The following is a 24,708-nucleotide window of genomic DNA, read 5'->3' on the forward strand; positions in this document are numbered from 1 at the left end:
GAACAGTTCCCAAGTTATATTGGTAGATGGAGTTTCCTCATCTTAGAGTTTCCTTCTTGTACTGATGAAATCACAAGTAGGTAAATACGTTCTTCCAGAAACTAGAACATATCTATGGTTACAGACATGGCACAGTGTGATGATTGCCTTCCTTCCTTCATTCTTGGGCTAATCCAAGCCACTTGTGATTGCTGGTTCCAATCTACTTCTCAAATAGTGGAGCTGTGAGGCTCAGTACAGTCCATAGATTATAACCTGAATCAACATTATCAGTTGTTTAGTATCAAGACTACCTAATTACTCTGGTAATTACTCTGGTAAGGTCTCACTCTGAATATATCCTCTTTCCACTGTGCAGCATTGGCCTCTGTGACTTAATCCAGTACCATAGCCCTTATCTTTGAGTTCTCATCGTGTTTCATACCAATACTCTTTCTTTGGTATTCTCATCAGGACAGGGATCTTACTTACCTTGCTTTGAAGAATCCCTCCCCCAAACAAATGAACAAAGCTGAAGTTCTGTCCCAGAATCATAGGATACATTACTTTTTCCTGTGTGTGTGTGTGTGTGTGTGTGTGTGTGTGTGTGTATGAAGTTATATATGCATATTTATATCCATATAAAAAGATACAGCTTATCTATGTCTAATGTATATCTACACATGTCTCTAAGTCTCTATCTCTATAAATCAATATTTATATCCATATAAATTTCATATTCATGTAAATTTTACAAAGTCCTTTCCTTTTCACCAAAAACAGCCTTGTATTTCATCATGTCTCTCAAAGGTCCTCTCTATACATTCTGTAGTATATAAAGATTTTCATTTGTATTCTGCCCTCAGGATATTTTGTCATATTTTATAGAATTCTCTGCCATTAAGTGCTACATTTCTAATTCAATAATCATTTTCTCATTTCCCATTCTTTTAAGTTAATATTAACTTTTTTCTTTCAGGTTTCGTTGGACTAAGAATGAGGAGCAGTTTAGTCTCTTTTCTGATCCACGGATAATTTCATCTAACAATACAGGCACATTCAAGATCTTAAACGAGGGACACATCACTCACTTTCAAGGGAAATACCGCTGCTTTGCTTCTAATGAGTTGGGAACTGCTATGTCAGATGAAATTGAGTTCATAGTTCCAAGTAAGTTTCTTTCTTTCTTTTTTTTTAACCATTAACTTACATCTTAGAATCAAAACAGTCTTTTGGTTCCAAGGCAGAAGGGCACTAAGGCATAGGCAATGGGAAAGTGACTTGCCTAGTGTAACACAGCTAAGAACTACCTATGGACAGATTTGAACCCATGACCTCCAAAATCTAGACCTGGCTTTCAACCCACTGAGCCAAACTTCTCCTTCAAGTAAATTTCTAAAAGGAGAACATGTTTGTTTGTTTGATTGATTTGGAGTTGAAAGGTTGTTTTTAAAAAGCACTCATTGTCTTATGTGTATTCATGGTTTTTTTTTTTTAATTTTTTTAAACCCTTGACTTCTGTGTATTGACTTATAGGTGGAAGATTGGTAAGGGTAGGCAATGGGGGTCAAGTGACTTGCCCAGGGTCACACAGCTGGGAAGTGTCTGAGGCCAGATTTGAACCTAGGACCTCCTGTCTCTAGGCCTGGCTCTCAATCCACTGAGCTACCCAGCTGCCCTTCATGGTTATCTTTAATGAACAGTTAATTGGTTCTGGGCCAGTAAGATCCAGGAAACTTGAATTGAGGTTTCATGTTTAGGAAAAGTTTAGAAAGAAAGGAAAATTAAAATCTCTAAGGGCTAAAGGTGAAGATGCCCCATAACCATTCCACAAAAGACTAATATCTCATGTGAAGATAATATTGGTTGTTTAGGGAACTAGGTGGTTCAGTGGATAGAACACTGAGCCTAGAAACAAGAAGATCTGAGTGCAAAGCTGGGTTCAGACACTACCTGTGTGACCCTGGGAAAGTCACTTTACATTTATTTGCCTCATTTTCCTCTGAATAAAATGGGGATAATAATAGCATCTTCCTCATAAAATGAGTGTGAGGATCAAAAGAGGTAATATTTAAAAAAGATAAAGTTTTTAGCACAGTTCCTGATACGTGCTTTTTAAATACTTAATTCCTTCTCCTCCTATAGGCCTATAACCCAGAACAATTAATCTATTGTAGTAATCCCAGCATTGATCAATGATCCACTTTTTCATCAGCATTTATTAAATGCCTCCTACATTCTGAGAGCTGCACTAGGATCTTGGGGTACAAAAGAAGGAAGATAACTTTCCTTAATCACAAAGAGTTTAACTTCTACTGGTGATGAGACCAAAGGCAAAAACTGTGGCTATGAAGAAAAGTAAGGGAACAGTTCCATAAAAAAAGGAATAATTTTCAAGATCTTATCGAAGGAACTGTAATTAAGAACTTTGAAATATATATAAGGATGAAGAATTAAGTGCCCAGCATTTGTATGAATAATTTAAGACAGAATGTACTTTTGCAGTAAAGAGATAGGAGCTGAAGCTGAATTATAGAAGACAAATTAATTGTATAATTGCATTCTCTCTGTGGATAGAGACAAAATGAGTTGAATAGACTTCCTATGAATCACTCTGCATCTCATCTCCTACATGATTTGTTTTCCCCAACAAAGTATTAGAAGATGTGTGTAGGCGTGTCTCTGTATATATGGGTAACCAACATTGGGTACCACATTTAAGGAGAGACATTAAGTTTGTATACACGAGGGCAACAGGGTCAGATGGAGACTGAGCAACATGTGATAGAAGCTGCCTAGTGGGTAGAACAGAAATGTTAGGGAGGATATGATGGTAATACTTTAGGGCTTTACATCCATATAGGCACTTACTTGATCCTTAAGACAACCTGTAAGGTAGGATATTATTCTCATTTTGTGCATAAAGAGACCAAAGTTGGCAAAGATTAAAGGGATGTCCAAAGAGCCTTATTAGTAGTAAATGTGGCCATATAAAAACTGAGGTCTTCCTGATGGTCATTACAGTATTCTATCAAAAATGCCTATTCATTCTATCTCTAAATATTTGAAATTTGTCAAAAGGGACAATAACAAGTAATATTAATACAGCACTTTGCAGTTTCAACACTTTTTCCCCTTCTCACAACAATTCTATGAGATAGGGAATAGAAATAGAAATATCTCTTTATTCATTAGACACAGTGTTTATTTAGATTGTTTTTGACAGTCTAGAAATCTTCATTTTCATATTACTTTGTTGATGTTTAACCCTTTTTGCTACCTTACCACAGGACTACAATAGGACTATGAGATATTCTATATTTTGATTTGTTTTATGAATTATAACAGTCAAAGAATTCATGACCAAATGCACCGTTTTTTGGTGATGTCTTTCAGTACTTGATTAGGTTGATACCTAAAAGAACTATAAACAATAAATAATAAAAAAAAAGTTTTCCTCAAAGAGACACCTGAAGGAACAAGAATGAGATCTAGTCATGTAGTGAAAGGGACTAGAAATCTCACCATATGAAGCATTCTCAAGGAAGGCCCTCAACATGGTGGATAGATTGCCTGTGGAGGACTTATGGGAGAATATAAGGAAAAGTTCCACAGCATGAGAGCTTTAGAGTGATAGTCTGGGACGTGAACAGAAAAAGGGCAGGAGGAGGATACAGGTTGATAAGCTCACATTCACTGAGGGAATGAAATATTTTAATAACACGATGCCAAATAGAATGGCAGGAAATCATAAAATTTTCTAGCAAAACAAGATGTAAGGAAGAGAAGTAGTGCTCCAACTCTTCCCTTTTAACTGTGCTCTTTCTCCCAGGAGCAAAAGAAAGACAAAAAGAGGCATAACTCTAAAGTGAGCACTACCTCCTGAGACAGATGAAAACTTATTATCCTAGTGATGGGGGGTATAATAGAAAACGGTTCTTATGGCCTGTTTTACACAAATGAGCCAGGGAAGATCCATTTGCATAGCTGATACATGCAACTTTGAAATTTGAGTGTTTAATTAAGGCAAGGGTGGTTGCTTTCATTTGTCAGAGCCTGTGAATGGCCACAGTGAAATGTGCTGAGTGGGTTGTCCTTCCTTAGCATGAAGTCATTGAGAGCTCTTGGGCTGGAAGAAAGAGCGGCCTTATTTCTCTTTTGTCCTAAGCAGATTGATGGAGTACGAAGCAGGAAATGGGAATAAATTAACTCTATTTACAAGGGAACATTGGACCCAGCACTGTTACAGCCTGTAAGCCCAGTAACACATATTCACTATGATGAGGGGTGGGCTATTAGCAATTTGCCAAGCTTATTCAAGCGGAGTTTCTGATACTCAAAGGCACACCAGGCCAGCTCACTAACAGAACAAGAAGTCAAAATATATAATGTTCTTTTGCAAAAAGGAGGTTAGCCAAATGATGTAAATACTAGGAAAATCCTTCACCAGTGGATGGTGGTTGCTGCTAACTACAAATAGCCTTTCAAAAACAGACTCTTGATAAGTCAGTTCAATTCAGATCTTTATTAGGCACCTATTATGTGGCACGTTACTCATGTAGAGCCTTGTTTTGCTTAAATCTTTCAGTTGTGTCTGATCGTTCATGACTCCATGGACTATAGCACACCAATACTGTTCTTGGGTTTTTCTTGGCAAAAATATTAGATTGGTTTGTTGTTTCCTTCTTCTCAGTAGATTAAGACAAATGGAAGTTAAGTGACTAAGATCACACAGCCAGTAAGTGTCTGAACTGTGAACTGAGGTCTTTTCGACTCCAGGCCCAGCTCTCAATTTATTGAACAACTAGCTGCCCAACTGGGTCCACAGGACACACATAGGACCTTGGACCTAAAACATAGGGTAGGAATACATTTTTTAAAAAGAAAGAATTTCTTCCCTAATAAAATTTACATTCTACTAGGAAAAAATAAATAACTAGATTAGGGCCATATTCTTGAGGAAACTGAACATTAATCTAAGGAATAGAGATGTAGAGTTGGAAGAAACCTTAGAGATCATCTAGTCAAACATCTATTTGTTGATATGGAATTGTGGCCCAAAAAAGTTTAAGTGATTTGCACTCCCTCCCCAATCCTACTTCTTTTACATTCCTTCTTCACTTTCAAATCACAGTATTCCTATTTTCCTTCAAAACCTAGCTCAAGGAAGAACTTCAACACATCTTTTATAATTTTGTGAACTGCTAGGGCCCACTCCACTGAAATAATTTTGTAATGATTGTGTATACATTTTATTTTTATATGTGTTCTTATTGTATCCAATCTAAGTTTCTAGAAGACGGACTGTTTTGCATTTTTCTTTTTCTAGGAGCAAACATGGAGCACTAAGCAAAGTGACTTAAGTAGGTGTTTAACAAATGCCTATTAAGTCACTGATTCATTTACTGATGTGGGGTTGAGCATAAAAGGATAATACAGTGATACACTTAGTAGAGTCACAGAAACAATTGCTTCATTAACTAGGGTATCCTAGGACATTTTAAAAAGCTGAAGTAGCCTTAGAGGAAATTACTCAATTTATTTCTCTACTTTATCTCTTATATGTTCTGTGTATGCACTTTTTTTTAAAAAAAAAAATGATACCATTATAAAGAAAGGATAGACAAAATGCCCCAGTAGGGAGAAAGGAATAAAAACAAATCAAATTAAAAAAAAAAACATCTAAAAAAAAGGTTTGGAAAACAATATACACTGAGAAATCAAGGAACTTAAAGGTACCTCAGAAAAATCAAAATATGCTAAATTAAAGGAGATTCATAAAAATAAAAAACAGTCCATGACCTGGGGGGAAAAAAAGTTCTAGACTTGGAGTCAGAAGATCAAAGTTCAAGTCTAGTTTCTGAAAATTAAAAATTTATAGATATGGCTAAGTCATTAATACTCTGAGTTTTTTGCTTTTAAATGGAGATGATCCTACCATTATTGGCTGCTTCACAGAAACTGCTTTCAAAAAAGTGCTTTCCAAATTACAAAGTGCTGTAAAATGTGACATCATTTCTCAGGTATTTGAGCCTCAAAAATTTTCAATTTTATTTCTGTTGCACAATACTATCAATTTTATTTCTATCAAACAATGTTTTCACTAAATAAATGATGAGAAAAGGCAATAAACATTTATTATGTGTTTTTCAAAAGCCAAGAAAGGGCCAAGGTGACAAATACAAGCAAATACAAGCAAAATTCAAGACAGACCCTGCCTTCAAGGAAGTTACATTCAATTGAGATAGAAAACAAATAGAGTTGAAAATATGGGAAGAGAAGGTATCCATTTATCTTTGGTACGGAAACAGGTGGGAGAGCAATGAAGCATGTCTGGCCTGGACTTTTCCCTAAAATGGAAGCCTTTGAAAGACTTTTGCCAGTTGGATAAGAATGAGAAGTTCCTGATTTCAAATCTATTCTCTGCGTCATCCTGGGCAAGTCATTTAAGCACTCGGTGTCAATTTCCTTATATGTAAAATTTGTTGAGTATAATACTGGCCCTTATGTACTAGGGTTGTTGTGAGGATTAAATTTGATAATAGTTATAAAACACTTAGCATGGTGCCTGATTCATAGGAACCACAAAAACATTTATTGTTGTATTATCATGTACTCATAATAATATAGGAATACTTAAAAAACTCAATTGGATCCATGACAACATACAAAGATGAAAATGGAACCATTCTAGAGCATTCTGTGGTCTCTTGGCCATAGTTTTCTATTGGTTTGCCATGGTGGACAGAGTCATAAAGGAATGAGATTTCCTTGTTCTCTCCAGATGTCACCATATAAGGTTCAATCAGTTATCCCCTTGTTCTTACCAAGTGACCAGCCAATGTTTTTTTCATACATACATTTCATTGATGAAATTCTTTCTCATGGTTCTCCTTCATAAATCCTTTATATATTTTTCTCTTCATTTTAATTAACTTATATGTTGTTATCATTCATGTTAATTAGATTTCAAATCAATTCAACATTGATTAACCACCAAATGTATGCATCAATGTATGTTACTAGTCTTGGATACTAAGAATAATAAATGTAGTCCTTGACTTTCAAATATTCATAATTCTGTGGGGATTGAAAGCATACACTTAATACATGTTTAATAAACATAATTCAATAGTTTAAATGATGTCACTACAACATGGAAATCTACAGCTGCCTACAAGACAGGAGTTGATAATAATAAAATTCAAAGATGTTGATAGGAGCTTAGGGTTAACATCTCCAACTCAGTTTTGTTATTACCATAACCCTTCATTCAAGAAATAACTGGATCATTATGTACTTGTATTTTGCATAAATTACATTGAATCAGAATGTTGAACTTCTTGGCTATTGATGAAAAGCATTTTTTCCATCAATATATTGTTGTTGCTATTGTTTTAGTTTGTTTATTTTAAAGTTTATGACATCATAGATTTGGAATTGGAACAAAATTTTGAGGTGTTCTCATGTAATTTTTTCAGTTGTTTCAGTTTTGTCTGACTATGACCATATTTGGAGCTTTCTTGGCAAAGATACTGGAATGATTTGCCTTTTTCTTCTCCAACTCATTTTACAGATGAGGAAGCTGAGGCAAAAAGAGTTAAGTGACTTGCCCAGGGTCACACAGCTAGTAGATTATTGAGGCCAGATTTAAATTCAGATCTTCCTGGCTCCAGAATTGGCACTCTATCCACTATGCCCCTTAGGTGCCTTTTAACCTAATACATTAGCTTTTGATAGTAAAAGTTTTGGGGTTTATTCAAAATTGGTTGTGGATTGGATGACCCAATTATAACATGTTTTTTTTTTTTTATCTTTTTTTTTAACATTTATTAATATTCATTTTTAACATGGTTACATGATTCATGCTCCCCTTTCCCCTTCAACCCCCCCCCCCCGCGCCCCCCACCACCCTTGGCCGATGCGCGTTTCCACTAGTTTTGTCATGTGTCCTTGAACAAGACCAATTTCCAAATTGTTGGTAGTTGCATTGGTGTGGTAGTTTCGAGTCTACACCCTCAGTCATGTCCACCCTGACCCATGCGTTCAAGCAGTTGTTTTTCTTATATGTTTCCTCTTCTGCAGTCCTTCCTCTGAATGTGGGCAGCATCTTTACCATAAATCCCTCAGAACTGTCCTGGGTCATTGTATTGCTGCTGGTACAGAGGTCCATTACATTCAATTTTACCACAGTATATCAGTCTCTGTGTATAGAGTTCTTCTGGCTCTGCTCCTTTCGCTCTGCATCAGTTCCTGGAGGTCTCTCCAGTCATAACATGTTTTTTATGTGTGATGATATTTCAAATATCAATTGGCCCAGTTAAAACTTCAGAAACTTCAAAAAAGATCTAATCCACAGAATGTACCATCTGATTAAAGTGATTTGGGAGTTGTTGTTTTGTTTTGTTTTTTAACTTTTATTTTAAGTATTTTTTTACCTCTCAATATAATTGAAATAACTATACATTTTACTAGCAATGCTCTCTCCCTCCCTCCCACCTCTCCAAGATATCAGGTAATATAGGTTGTACATGTGTTTAATACAATTCATATTTCCATGTTCATAATATAGTGAAAGAGGGATTTGTGAAATAAGAATTGATTTCCAATGCTGTGCTTGACTTTGAAATTTAGACTTAGACAGTATCTTAAATAAGCTTGATTAAATTTGATATGTGAACACTAGGGCTCTGGTCTGTCATCATCTTTCTTAATCGTTAGATTTTCCCAATGTTCAATGAAGGAGGCTCACTGATGAAAGGTTTTAATAGTGTCTTAATGAACTTTATACCAAAATATAGTCACAGAGTAAATCTTGATTAAGTTTGACATGATACAATACTAAGCTTGCAAGCTTGCTTATTATAAAATACATATCAGCTATTCCCATGTGCCCTGTAAGATTTCTACTTCAATTTCCCCTATCTTCTAGTTTTGCTAGCTCTTGGGAAAACCAACTCACTAACTTATCATTGGACCTACTAGTTCAAATCCTATGAAATAGAAAGCATACTTACTTCTAGAGTAAATTGCAATAGATATGTGTTGGAATTTTTAAACTGGAATAAATAACTTGGTATCATAACAAAATGATGCCAGTTGATCTATCAAGTTTTAATATTTTGTTTCTCCATATAAAGGCATGGAATTGTGAATGTGTAATATTGCTTACACTGTCAGACTAAAAAGAGATAAATAGTAAACCATATTTATTCCTGAGATATGGTGAGATAAACCTCTTAACTGGAACATAGTTGTAGATTAATATATCATATGGAAAACAATCATGATAGATTAAAAGTTTGTGGGGGCATATTATATATTAAGAAAGTGTTCTGATGTGGAAAAAAAACAGTGAAAAACACTGGAAGGCATTTAGTATAGTGCAATGAAGAGAGGGAAAAAAAGTGATTTTATCATTATACTACAGGCAACCTGTGCCAAAATTGGAAATAGATGAAGAGTTTGGGAAACAAATTGAAGCCTAGAAGGAAGTATAATAACATAATGACAGAAATGATGATGGGTTTTAATTTTCTAGCCATCTTTTGGCGTTTTCTTTCTGAAATCAGAGCAGCTCATAACTTAAACTTCATCCTTCAAAAGATAGAGGGAGAAATATATCCTAACATCCACTGACATATAATAACTGTTTTCTGGTTTTAAAATAATTCTGGGGGTGGGGGGGAGAAGCCATCTCTCCTATAATTTGTAAAAAAAAGGATAGGAAATCTGAGCATAGTCTGACATAAATCCAATCAGATTTCAAAAAAGTTCATTGGAAGCACAGTCAGGATCTCATAGGATAAAACTAGAAATATTTACTAAAAATAAATCTCTTAAAATACAGAGATAACACAAATCTGAAACTCAAATGGGAGTTCCTAGAATAAACAAATATGACTTCAGATGGAATTCACAGACTTAGATTTTAAAAATAAATATTCATGAGAGTAGTGATGCATTATATCATCATATGAAAATAGAATGAATTGATTCTTTTTTTTTAAACCCTTACCTTTCATCTTAGAATCAATACTATATATTGGTTCTAAGGCAGAAAAGCAGTAAGGGCTAGGCAATGGAATATAAGTGACTTGTCCAGAGTCACACAGCTTGGAAGTGACTGAGGCCAAATTTGAACCTAGGACTTCCCATCTGCCCCAAATGAATTGATTCTTTTGAAAGAACCTAAGGATGAGGACTTTTTTTTTGCCTTTCAATATATTATTATTATTATTTATGCCATTGAATATTTTCTAATTACATAATAAAATGTTTTATTAATCATTCGTTTTATTTTATTTTTAAAAACTTTTACCTTATGTTATAACATCAAGATCAAGTTCTAAATCTAAGGCAGAAGAGCAGAAAAGGCTAGGCAATTGGGGTTAAGTGTCTTCCTCAGGGTAAGACAGCTAGGAATTGTCTGAGGTCAGATTTGAACTGAGGTCCTCCTGACGACAGGCCTGGTTCTTTGTCTATTGTGTTTCCTACCTGCCCCCAAACAGTCATTTTAAAAAATTGAAGTCTTAAACATTCCTAAATTACATTTTAATTTGGTTTGGTTTCACTCAGCACTAGTGGAAGGACTTGTTAAGTACAGCCTAGAGAATTGGACTGAATCTAATTAGAAGAAATTCAGTAGGGAGAAAATGTAAGTCTTACACTTGGTTTCATAAAACAATCAAACAAATAATTGATGAGGACTCATAGTCATATGAAGAGAAAAGTTTATCTAAAAAAGAACTGGGGGCTTTGGTGGATTATAAGCCCAGTACAGATCAGTGGTGCAATGTCAAAACACTCCACATAAAATTTTGGGCTGTATTGTTTCCATGGTCAGTTATTACCGAGTATTTTATTCAATTATTAGTGCCACAGTTAATAAAGACATTAATAAGCTGGAAACTGTCCAGAGATGTGTCTTTATAAGAATAGATTGAGACAATTAAAGGTGTTTAGGAAAGAAAAATGAATATTCAGAATATATGAACTTCTTGCAAGTATTTGATTACTGTCATATGAATGAGAAATTAGATTTTATTTTTATATGATGTCAGAAGAGAGAACTAAGAATAATGGTTAGAACTTACAAACAGGCAACTATCATAAAAGATGTCCATTCTGAAATCAATTTAAAAACCCAACAACAAGTCAGAACTCTGAGCCAATTTATTAAGGGGACCTACCACCTTTTAATGAATGGGATCTCATACCTTCCTCATGACCTGAGCTACCCCTTTGCTTTCCACTACTGATTTCATAATCTTTAGAACACCCAGAGAATCTAGACGGTGAGCACAGAACACAAATTCTTACTGATGATCCCACTACCAAGTTGGTGGTGCTGAATCAATGAGCAGGCAGATTTCCAGCCAAATCCTAAGAGTGGGCTTAAGATGAGCAACCATCCAGAAAGCAGAATCTCACCCAATATAGGGCAATTGAGTGAAGTGACAAATGGTCATGGAGTGCCTAAAATAGGTTGGAAATTTTCTATGTGTAATCATAAGAGAGGCAAGATAAGGGTAACCTCTGTTCATAAGATGGACAGGATGTACACCTATCACTGACTAAAGGCATGTAATGGAAATGCTTATCTCCTTGAGTTGGGTGAGGGCAAAATGTCACAGATTAAAGGTCCAGATGATACCCTTCCTCATTTACTCAACAAGCCACATGGGAGGATGTCCTCCAGCTTGGACATTTTTGAGGTTAAGTAAATGCATGCATGGCTCTTATCATAAAGTCTTAAACCTGCTTTTTATGGTCTATAAGTCAAATATCAGAGAAAGTCTTCAACCTGATAAAAGTACAATATGTATCAATATTTATGATAAAAAATTTTACTCCATATGAATATGGACATATTGAACAATAACTTATATATTCACACTAAAAGAGTAATACTGATTGTTTAAAAAAACCTAGGGATGATAATAACCAACTATGATAGATTATGGATCAATCAATAAATTGATCAATAAATTTATCATTTTTCATGCAACTTTCTTTTTGATGTCAGGAAACCCAACAAAAGCAAAAATTCCCAAACTTCTTAATAATTAGGGCTGCCTCAAAGTATAATGGGATTATCTTGAAAAGGGACAAGTATTCCTCTTCTTGGAAGTCTTAAAACAGAGCTGAAAAATCACTTTTTGAATATGGTATTGAGTATATTCTTTCCAGGATGAATTGGACTAAATAGACGTTTCAGCCCTCAAATTCTGCCATTCTGGCAAATGTGATGGTTTGTTTTTCTTTGTAAAAGAAAAGATTTTTTGCAAGGTGGTTGCTGGGGTGGGAATTGGGAAGTAACATTTCTTTTTAAGAAATACATGAAATTCTGCTGCATCAATAGTAGTTTCTTTCCCCTGTTAAAGCATTAACCTACACAAAATTAGTTATAGATTCTCCAGGAACTAGCAACTTACCTCAAAATGCTGAATATCGTAAGAGAAGAGACGTGAATTTAACTTCAGGAGGAAGGTTTTCCTTGATGCATGGTCATGTGACTGAGGGTCCAAAGTCAATCAAAGCCTGCCGCCTGAACTTGAAAAGGCCTTGCACTGGACAAATGGCATACACCCTGCAAAGAAGAGTCTGAAAGGGTCCTTGAATTGAGACAAAAACGTGATTCATTGTGCCCAGCTGGTACACTGATTAGAGAAATGTCAGCAAATTCCCTCAACCTCTAGAGAACAAGGATGAAAAGAATGGGGAAATAGTGAAAGGGAGGTATCAAGCATTCGAAGAAGAAATGTCCTAATAAACGTATGGGCTCTTTAGGCTAATAAGAATAATGGCAGTCTATTGTGAACTTTGGCCTTTCTGCTCAGAAGATAGAAATGTAGTTATCCCCTGGATAGATTCCATCAGGCAGGGGGATATATTGGATGAACTTTCACATGCCTCCCTGACCTTAAGAGTTGGAATAGGATTTCATAATCAAGTTTCAATGATTGCTTTCATGTAATATTTATATGTTGGCATTTGGCCTGGGATTCATCTTGCTGGTTCTGGTGTCAAGCTGCTTATTTATTGTTCATGGTAGTGACTGGCTAGCCAGCATAGCAGCTTTGAACCCATTTAACTAAGTTAGGGCTTGTCTTCATGGTAAGAACCCAACAAACTTACAAAATACAGGAAACGCTTTTCCTTTAGAAGACAGTTCCATTTCACAGATTCCTTTTTGGGAGTAATTCATCTGGGAACCCTCTGTGTATTCGATTCAGTGTTTACCTTTGCTTTCTCCTCATTCTTTCAGGGAATTTGGGGACCCTGTAATTCACATTTTCTTCTTAATTTAACCAGACCGATATTTTCAACTGAACATTATTTCCAAACCACTTCAGAATAATGCTTCAAATCAAATTTAGAATAGCAGAATCAATGTGGTCTGAATAAGGCATCCTTCTAGGCCAAGATGACAGAGGAGGTCATAAACAGAGAGCTCTGAAATGGGGGAGGAGGTTGACTGAGATTCCCCATGGATGAAACATCAGGGGTGGGATTAGGTGGAGGTGACAGAATCTGTTGCAACTTCTAAAACTTTCATGCCATAGAAAATAAGGGAAACTCACAACTGGTTTGAGGTTATAAATCAGGAGAACACTGTACACAGTAGTAGGAATAATGTGTGATAATCAGCCTTGAATGATTAGCTACTATTAGCAGTGCAAGGATCCACAGCAAGTTCAAGGGACTCATGAAGAAAAAGAACCGAGAGATCAAAGATCCCCAGAGAGCTCAGGAAATATCAACAAACTAAACCCTGTGAAATTATCCTATGATTATGAAATAATCATGAACTATAATCATTCTTCATTTCCCCCATGAACTTTTCTCTAGTATAAGCAATATGTGTTTTGTTTCACAAGATGACAGAGAAACATGTGTTGTATGATAATATATGTACAGTCATATCATATTACTTACCATCTTGTTGGAGAGGGGTGGGAGAGAAGCTAAAAAAGAATGAGACAGATTTTTGGTTACAGTTGATGTGAGAATTTGTTTCTCTTGGATAAGCATATTTATTATAATTCAATATGGATTTATAACAAATCATATATATTACATTATTGTTATGTTGCACATTTTATATAAAATATATATACATGGTAAAAAAGAAAAAAGAAAAAGGTTATGCACTATTATAGAAGGAGGTGATGGATTCTGAATGTGGACTGAAGCAAATCACTTTTCACTTCATTTCTTTCATGAGATATTTTTCTTAATATGTATTTTCTTTTACAACATGATGAACATGGAAATATGTAAATTGCATGATATTACAGGTAAAATCTCTATTCTGTTACCTGTTGTCTTGGGGAATGGGGGAGAGGGAGGGAGAAAATATGGATTGCAACATGTAATAAAATATTTAAATTATATGTACATGTAACTTGGAAAACATGATAAATTAGAAAAAGAGAGTATAGGATACCTCTGTGATAACATTGGATGAAAGACCAGATGCTGTTGGGCAACACTATTGCCTATACCAGTGATGGGTAAACTTTTTAAAGAGGGGGCCAAAGGAAAGGAAATGCTCATCTGTCAGTCTGCGTCCAAGGCAACTCTTTCGAAGTTTCATTGTATTGTATCCTACTAATTGCATTCGTCTGATCAGGAATAATATTGCTGGTGGGATAGAACATTTCAGGGGGCTGCATCTGCCCCACTGGCTATAGTTTGCATTCTGGTTCATAGTTTAAAGAGAGAGATGAGCACTTTCAGTCAAGAAGGGGTACAAAGTTTGAGGGGCAATAGTTCTTTTGGCTGAAAGGGATCATTGACTCTGAGGAACAGTATCTTTATTGAGTCAAAGGGAGAAAGGGACTTTTCCTGGATAAGGACCAGAGTACAGTCCAAAAGAGCACTGACCACAATCTCCCTAGTTCACAAAACCAAAGAAGCACATGGGTAGATAATAAAAACCACAATTCTACCTAAGTTAATTTACTTAGTGCCATACTAGTCAAACTACCAACAAATATTTTAAAGAGCTAGAGAAAATAGTAACACAATTCATCTGGAAGAACAAAAGATAAAAAAATGTGAAAGGAGGAAAAATGTTAAGATATAGATGACTTAGCAGTTCCAGATTTCTAACTGTATTAGAAAGTGATAATCTTCGAAACAATCTATGATTGGCTAAGAAATAGAGTGATGGATCAGTGGAATAGATTAAGTACACAATACACATTAGTAAATGGCCATAGTAATTGAATATATGTTAAACCCAAAGACCCAAAGTTAAGAGTAGGAATTCAATATTTGACCAAAATTGCTTAGAAAACTGGTAAGCAGTCAAATAGAAACTAGGCTTGGATCAATATTTTACATCTTATATCAAGTTCAAATAAAAAATGCACAAATGATTCAGACATAATGGGTGACATCAGAAGTAAATTAGAAGGATTGTTGAAAAAACATATCTGACATATTTATGTATAAAAGAGTAATTTATGTCCAAACAATAGATAGAAAGGATTAGGGGAAGTAAAATAGATAATTTTGATTATATGAAGTTGAATTATTATTAATGAATTATATTAACTGTCCCCCCAACAAAATCAATGTAGCTAAAATTAGAAATAAAAGAGGAAATGGGGGGGGAGTTGCAGAATTTTTTTGCTGATAAAGGTATTTCTCCAAAATATAAGGAACTGTGCAAAACATAAAAAATAAGATCCCAGTTGATAAATAATAAGAGGACATGAACATGTAGTTTTCAAAAGAAGAAATAAAAGCTACCAACATTCACAGGAAAAGAAGTTCTAAATTACTACTGATTAGAGAAATGCAAATTGAAATGACACTGAGATACTACCTCACACGTATCAAGTTGATGTAACATAATAGAAAAGGAAATTGATAAATACCATAGGTGATGTGGACAAATTGGGAATTAATAGACTATTAGTGGAGTTGTGGACTATTCTAACCGTTTTGAAGAAACAATTTGTAAGTGTGCCCTAATGGCTATAAAATTGTGCATACCTTTGACCTAGCAATACAACTGGTATGTCTGTATCCCAAAGAGATCAAAGAAAAATGAAAAAGGGACCTCTTTATAAAAAAAGTGTATTGAAGCTCTTTTTGTGATGATAAAGAATTAGAAATCAAGAGGATTTCTATCAGTTGAGTAATGGATCCATAAATTGTGATATATTATTTTGATGGAATACTATTGGACTATAAGAAATGATTATGATGGCTTCAGAAAAACCTGGGAAGACATATAAACTGCTGTACAGTAAGAACAAAGCAAAATGTTTTGCTTGATGGTACAGAAGATAGAGGAAGACTCATATTCCTGAGTTCAAATTTGGCTTCAAACATTTACTAGCTGGGTGACCCTAGGAAGATCACTTGGTCCATTTTGCTTCAGCTTCCTCATCTACAAAATGATTTGGAGAAGGAAATGGTGAATTACTCCAGTATCTTCAAAAATAAACCTCCAAATGGGGTCAAGAAAATAAAAAAAGACTAGAAAAATGACTGAATAAGAATTGAAGTTCAGAAACAGAAGGTTGTAAGAGCAATATTATAACAATGATCAATTGAGAAAGACATAGTTATTCTTATCAAGATAGAGAAACAAGATAATTCCAAAGCACTAATGCTTTAAAAAGTTGCATTTATCTTCACAGAGAGAACTGAAAAATTCTGAATGTAGGTTGAACAACAATTTTTAAAAAATGTTTTTTATTTTGCTCATAGTTTCTTTTGCAACATGGTTAGTATGAAAATATATTTTGCATGACTGCATTATAATCAAAATCAAATTGCTTGATTTCTCAATGAGGAGGATTGGGCAGAACAGAAGGAGAAAATCAAGGAATCAAAGCATAAAAATTTTTACATATGTTTGGGGAATATTCCATGAAATGAAATTAATTTTAAAAAACATTCACTTGTGAGTTCTGAGGTAATAATAATAACAGCAATATTGTGAATAGATCATGGCACGTCTACTGCTGTTTCCAGAAAGGGCAGTGATTGCTTTGGCAAATTATTGTACACATTATCAGATAGGTCAATTTGTGTCACTTTGGTTTGTTTAATTGTTTTTTCAGTTTATTACAAGGGAGAGTTTGAGTTGGGAGTTACTTAAAATTATTGTAATGTGAAAGCTAAATATATCAGCAAACTTTTAAAATCAACTAAATATCATTTAAAATATATTACTGACATGCATAAGAGATAAATAGAGCTGAAGAAATGACAGGTAGACAGAGAGAGAGAGAGAGAGAGAGAGAGAGAGAGAGAGAGAGAGAGAGAGAAATGACAAAATATTCATTAGGAATTCTCAATGTACCAAATATTTTATTAAGTGTAAGGAATATAAATACAAACAGAGAGCAAAAGAAAACTTACCCTTCAAAGAACTTTTATGATGGAAGAAGAAAGACCTTCAAGGAAGTCCAAAAGCATGGGGTTTGGGTAGGGACTTGCCTCTGACAATAGACTAGAAGTAGTTAGGGAGTCATGGGATGAAGCAAGTTTGAAATAAAGATGGCTAGTGTGGGGAATTCCTCAAATGAAGGAGATATGTAACTTGTTGATGTAAAGATTAATGAAAATTTCATGTTTTCCTCAGATATACCTAAATTTCCAAAGGAAAAAATTGAGCCTCTTGAAGTAGAAGAGGGAAATTCTATAGTCCTACACTGTAACCCTCCAAAAGGCATCCCTCCACTTCATATATACTGGATGAATATTGGTGAGTACTGTTTTCTTCCACTGAAAAGGTAAGAATCCAATTTTTATGAACTTTTTTTTTATTGGGATGTGGGATTTCATGACTGTAAGGCATTCACAGAGAGAAAACAACCTCAACCAAAATATATGATCACCAATCCTGCTAATTTTCATCACAGAGAATAGCCTGGAATCCTTGAAATGTTTTGTTCAATCTCACAGTGAGGTGGTAAGCCAGAGGCAGATTTAATTCCAGGTCAGTTTGATTCTATGGAGGCTCTTCATCTACCATTTTATCATAATGTTTCTAATGCTAAACTTAGAAAAATAAGTAAGTAGGGACAGAAATTATGATCATTTGGCCTTTAGTGGAACCAGATTAATGAAAAGAGAGAGGGAGAGAGAAAGACAGAGACAGACCAGGCAAGTACAGAAGCAGATAGAGACAGAAAGAAATTGGTAGGGAAAAAGAAATGAAGACAGAGAGAGGCAGATAGGGATAGAAAGAAAGTCAGATGCAGAGCAACAGAAAGAAATGGTGTCATTGGCTTTTTTTTTTTTTACTTTAAAAAGTAGTATACTGTCTATATATTCTAGATATAGTTTTTTAAGTTAAAGTTAATTAAATTAATTAATTAAGACTATTTTTCCATCATTGCATGATTTATGTTCTTTCTGTCCCCTCCTCCCAACCCCATCCCATAGTCAACAAGCAATTCCATTGGATTTTACATGTATCATTGATCAAGACCTATTTTCATATTATCAAGAGTCTATATCCCCAATCGTATCCCCATCAAACCATGTGATCAACCATTGTTTTTCTTCTGTGTTTCTACTCCCACAGTTCTTTCTCTGTGTGTGGATAGCATTCTTTCTCCTAAGTCCCACAGAATTTTCCTGGATCATTGCTACTAGTAGAGAAGTCCATTATGTTCAATTGTACCACAGTGTATCAGTCTCTGTATACAATGTTCTCCTGGTTCTGCATCTATTCCTGGAAGTCATTTCAGTTCACATGGAATTCCTCCAGTTTATTATTACTTTTAGCACAATAGTATTCCATCACCAACAGATACCACAACTTGTTCAGTCATTCCCCAATTGAAGGGCATCTCTTCATTTTTCAATTTTATGTTACCACAAAAAGCATGGCTATAAATATTTTTGTACACATATTTTTCCCTATTATCTCTTTTTGGTAAAAATCCAGCAGTGGTATGGCTGGATTAAAGGGCAGGCAGTCTTTTAAAGCCCTTTGCTCATAGATCCAAATTGCCACCCAGAATGTTTGGATCAATGCACAACTCCACCAGCAAAGCATTAGTGATCCCATTTTGCCACATCCCCTCCAGCATTTATTACTTTTCTTTGCTGACATGTTAGTCAATATGCTAGGTCTGAGGTGGTACCTCAGAGTTGTTTTTATTTGCATTTCTCTAATTATAAGTGATTTAAAGCACTTTTTATGTGCTTATTGATAGTTTTGATTTCTTTATTTAAAAACTGCCTATTGATGTCCCTTGCCCATTTTCAATTGGGGGATGGCTTGATTTTTTTATATAATTGGTTTAGTTGTTTATAAATTTGAGGAATTAGTTCTTTGTCAGAAGTTTTAGTTATAAAGTTTTTTCCCAATTTGTTGCTTTCCTTTTAATTTTGATTGCATTTGGTTTTATTTGTCAAATAGTGGGTTTTTGTCCCCAAAGTTGGGATCTTTGGGTTTATCATACACTATCTTGCTGAGGTCATTTAACTCAAGTCTATTCCATTGATCCTCCATTCTGTCCCTTAGGGTGTCATTAGCTTTTGTACATAAAATTATTGCATGAGTATAAATAATTTACTTAATCTTCATTGGTCTAATTAAAGATTTTAAGTTGTAGAAAAAGTTCCTACTAGCATCATTAGAAGTAGTCTCCTCATCTGGGAAGTCCTGATATCCTGGTTTTATCAAATGCAAACTGAAATAGAGCCCTAATTGCAGCATATTGGGTCAGAAAATCTGAAATTCACATTATTTCTGATATATTTTTATTGATTATATTAACCTTTTACCCAATTACATTTTATTCTAAGCTTTATCCAGGAGTTTTGTAGGAGCACCAGAGGCTTGCAGAACCCAAGTTTGACAACTCTCTCTTTTTCTATATATACACATATATAGGTGCTTATAAATGTGTTCCTGTGGATATACAACTTTATATATGAACAGCCTTGCAATACATATACATACAAACATTTGTGCATATATACAGACACCACAATTATATTACTCTTGTCATATAAATTATATCACACCATGTCACATCACATCATATCATATTTGTAACATAATATGGTACACACAGGATAACATGCCATAACCAATAAAATGCTAGTTTTGAGATCAGGAATACCTGAGTTAAAAACTGTGACATATGCTTTCTATATGACTCGACAAATTTCTTAGTCTCTCAATGCCCCAGGCAACTCTCTAAAACTTTGAGTTATGCAATAGGTCCCAATCAATCTCTTTAGAGTAATATCATCTTAATAAAAGTTCTTTGATGTAAAGTTTCTCTTGCTTTTTGTTTGTATTCATAGTCCCTATACTTCATAGAGTATTTGGTATAGCTAGTTACTAATACATTCTTTATCTGTCCTCTCTCTCTTTCTCTATCTCTCTCTCTCCTCTCTCTTCTCTCTTTCTCTCATCCTTCTTCCCTCCCTTGCTTTCTCCCCATCTCCCATCCATCCATTTCTCTCTCTCTCTTTCTCTCTCTCTCTCTCTCTCTCTCTGATGCATCCATTCATGCATCCATTTACCCTTCCTTCCTTCCTTCCTTCCTTCCTTCCTTCCTTCCTTTTCTTTCTTTCTTTCTTTCTTTCTTTCTTTCTTTCTTTCAGCTCTATCTCTGAGTAATTTCAGTAATCTATTTTAATTGATTTTAAATGTTTTAATTTTTTTTTCTTTTCTTGTGTCCTCTTTTTTCATTTCTCTCCTTTCCTTTTCTCATATTCCCTTTTCTTCTCATTTTTCTTCTTTCCTTTTCCTTTCTTTTTACTTTTTGAATAATGGAGTTTCTGGCATTTACCTGGAGTATTAAAAGGATATGTGATTTGTCCAGAGTCACATGCCTGGTATCTGTAAGAGTCAACATTTACTGGTTTCTAGGCTGATTCTCCATTCACACTGTTTCTTTATCCCTCAACCCCAATCTCTATTACCATGATCCATAAACAAAAATGATAATCAAAATGTGGCCTATATAAACATAAACATGAATAGATACCTATAAAGTAAAATGTTTAACAATTAGATCTATAGAGTACTAGAAAATGCAGTGAGAGTGATATTTCCATTTGTGAATGATTACAAAATTTCATGAGTACTGAAATCAGTACATCTGTGATGCAGCATGTGAATCTGGCATGGGAAAAAAAAAAACCTATATTAAATTAGGTTTATTTCCTTCTACCATCATGACCTAGGCCTTACAAGTTGCATATATATATGGAGTCTAGCTGAGCCTTTTCTGAAAACATGTGCAGAAATTTATTTTTTTGTTTCTTTGTTTGATTGTCATTGTGTGCATCATTGTCACTGCTTTTCTATCAGTAGAGATTGTAGGCTAAGAAGATTCCTGAATTTTGTGTCATATTTAATTAGCAAAAACAAAACAAAACAAAATATTCAATAAAGAAATAACAAAATACAAATTCAGGAACCGAACTCTTACCTACATTCTAGACTGTATCTTAAATTTACATTTTTAATAAAGCATCAATAATGCCAGGGCTTAACAACACCACTTTAGATAAACTAATATTTGCATAATGTTCTAAACAAGGGAATTCTCTTCTTATGGTGGCAGGTGGGAGGGATTGTCTAAGTCGGTGTCTGTCACTGTGGTTTTTGTGATTAGGATGTGATCAAGCCTCAATGAGAAGAAAAAATGCCTAGGATTTGTGTCTTCTCTACGTGCACCAATAAAACAAATTCAATTTAACATAGTTCAGTTCAACTCAATGAACATTTATTAAGAAACTAATAGGTACCATGCATAGTGCTAGGTGCTGAAAATACAACTATAAAAATTATTAGCCTTACAGATGGGAAGAGACAACAGAGTCTGAGAAAGAAAAGAAGGAGATTGGGGCTGATCGATGGACCGACTTTATCAGAATTGAACATTTTGGTATATTTTGAGACAAACTAAGACTTAATCACCAACTTGAGGTTTGTCCTTTCCAGATCTACAGCACATCCCACAGGATGAAAGAGTGTACATGAGCCAGAAGGGAGATTTATACTTTGCAAATGTGGAAGAAAATGATAGTCGGAATGATTATTGCTGCTTTGCAGCTTTTCCAAGGTTACGAACTATTGTACAGAAGATGCCAATGAAATTGACAGTGAACAGTTGTAAGTCTTCATAGTTTCCACTTTCATTGTGAAGGATGTTTGATGAAAATATCTCCTACTTCCTACAATATAATTTTGGTTGATGTAGATGATTGTTGGTTGGTGTTCCCTTCCATGTTTTTCTAAATTGTAGAGATTTCATCTAGATGAATTAAGTGTCTACAGCTTCAGGGTATGAAACTTTCTGTTTCATTTGGTTAAAAAATCTAAATAAATGTATTTGCTTTGACAAGTACAGAATGTAAGGTTTCTCAGAGTACAAGGTATATGTTGAGAGTCTAAGGATTTTGAATACTTTCTTATCCACTAACTCAGGTCTAATTTTAGTCAGAAAGTTCCCAGTGAGTGAAAATTCACATAAGAAAATGACAAGAGTTGGACAAGAATAATCACATTGACCCATCCCCCTTCCTACCAAAAGTAATATCATCTCTCTCCTTTTTATTCCCTGTGTTTTTGTCAAAGATGCTAATATGAGTTCTAGCATCACCAAAATGTAGTAGAAGGAAGAGGAAAAAAAATCTCTCAAATTATCCCCAGTAACATGAAATCTGAGTAATATGTATATCATTTTTGGTTCATATTCATTCATTGTCTAAGTTGACTATGATTTTATTTTCTTGATGTGAAAATCTGATGAAGCCTCCAAACTAGATGCTCTACTGTACAGTGAGATTTTCATTGTGGTAGATCTGCCTTGGATCAAAAGAAGCTAAATATAACAATATCATTAGAACTTTCGTCCTCCAGTGTGGTCACCAACAGTATTATAATCAGATTCATTAGAGAGATCCTTGAGACGCAATGTTGCGTAGACCATAGAAAGTTGCCCATGAAATTAGGAAAGACTGTTTTGAGTCTTACTTATATATGTGTGACCCTGGGCAAATCATTGAACCATCTCTGTATTCCATAAATTCTCTAAGACTATTAATTTCAAAGAAGGTGCTGGTTCACACTGGTAGATCCCCTCACTTGGATGTCCCTATTTCAATAAAATCACATCTACGTTAGATATATTTTCATTACTTTTAAATAGAAAATGACTTTTTGTTTCTTTTCGTTTTGTTTTATTGTTATTAATATCTTCTGTTATGTTTGCATTTGGTTTCCATTTTGTTTATTTCAGTAAAGCATGCTAATGACTCGAGTTCACACAGACAGAATGTTACTAAGGGTAAGTTGAAAATACACATAGTTAGCTGTCATTTCATCTCCATTCTTTCTTCTTTTTATAATTTTCACTTCTAGTTTACTTAATTAATTCTTCTGTGAACTTCATAAAACTCTGTTCCTAACTCTTTAAGAACAATTCCCCAAATTGTAATATTAGTGTAGCAACTTTTCCCCAAATGAAGAATAAACCATTGATTCCAACAATTTTCCATGTTATGAGTTTTAAAAGGAAGTTTGTGGTATATTGCTAGCTGGCTATTAGGGGAAATGAATTTGAATATATTTTTTTCTTAACAATTAAATTCTTGTTCATTAGACCAAAATAATTGTGAGAATAGTTTTTATCTGCTCTGAAAGTAAGAGTTGATTTACTTTCCAAGGTCCTTAAAAATAAAATCAGCCTTAATAAGTATCTGCAGTAGAATTTATATAAACATAAGTTTTTTTTTTCAGAAAAAAAACATATTTATAGGGATATTTTGGGTGTATTTGCTGTAAAAGGCCTGCATTCTTTTGGCTTAGTGCTATGGACGTAGTCAAGTTGACCCCAAAATATTGATCAGGGAGGATCGGTAGCTCAGAGAAATCTGAGTGGAAACAATTCCAATTTGGTAGTCTAAACCTAACTTTGCAATCTCATGGAATTTTTAGCTACTTTGAGTGTTATTATTATAGCAAAAGAAACATCAAAAGGTAAGTGGGGAAAGGTAATACCTTGTCATTATCTAGTTGTGGCAACATCATTTCTCTAGTTAATGAGAATTTATTAAGTACTTACTACATGCCAGGCACTGTGCTAAGTGCAAGTATAAAGAAAGATAGCTCCTGTTCTCAAGGAATAAACATTCTGGCATAAAAAAGATAAAACATAAAACAAAAGCTGAGAATCTGGGGATCTGAGGTGACATAGCATGGGAAACACTGTAGAGAAAAAATCCAAATAGTCAAGTATGTAGTCTAGAGAGAAATGGCTGGTAGGGGTGCCCCCTTTCAAGTGGGAGTTCTGAGAAGAACCAGTGGAGTAGGAGGAGAGACTACTTCCCAATGTGTGAAGTGCTGGGTTGGATTGAATTTGAAGAAGCATTTTAGAGAAAGTTTGGAGTCAGAAAGAAAATCTGGGAATGAATGAACTGTTCTGTAAGAGAAAAGGGAAAGGACTGAGGAATTCAGTTCGAAACTATTTTATTTCATAAAAGGGAAAATGGTTAAAATTGATTTCATAAAAGGGAAAATGGTCTGCTAGAAATTATTTTTCCCTGCTTTGGGACAATATTTACATGAATATGTTTATATATGCACACACACATAAACACATATGTTAGGATTAAAACTTGAAATTCTTATTCATTTGTAAAATCAAAACTGATTAAAGATTAGTTATTTTTAGTAAATAAACATTAAATCTGAAAGAGCTAGAAAAGAGGAACTCT

The 24,708-nt window shown here is 34.5% G+C and overlaps 1 protein-coding gene across 1 annotated transcript in view; it reads left to right on the top strand.

Moving 5' to 3' along the window:
* CHL1 (cell adhesion molecule L1 like) overlaps nucleotides 1-24,708 on the top strand; it is a 110,057-nt gene that overhangs the window by 12,013 nt on the left and 73,336 nt on the right. Inside the window, exons 3-6 of the mRNA XM_044656821.1 lie at nucleotides 959-1,149; nucleotides 17,594-17,716; nucleotides 21,932-22,102; nucleotides 23,232-23,279. Of these exons, the coding sequence (XP_044512756.1) occupies nucleotides 959-1,149; nucleotides 17,594-17,716; nucleotides 21,932-22,102; nucleotides 23,232-23,279 (533 nt within the window). The remainder of the gene's footprint in view (nucleotides 1-958; nucleotides 1,150-17,593; nucleotides 17,717-21,931; nucleotides 22,103-23,231; nucleotides 23,280-24,708) is intronic.

This window comes from Gracilinanus agilis, chromosome 1 (genome assembly GCF_016433145.1).
Source record: "Gracilinanus agilis isolate LMUSP501 chromosome 1, AgileGrace, whole genome shotgun sequence".
Lineage (NCBI taxonomy): Eukaryota > Metazoa > Chordata > Mammalia > Didelphimorphia > Didelphidae > Gracilinanus > Gracilinanus agilis.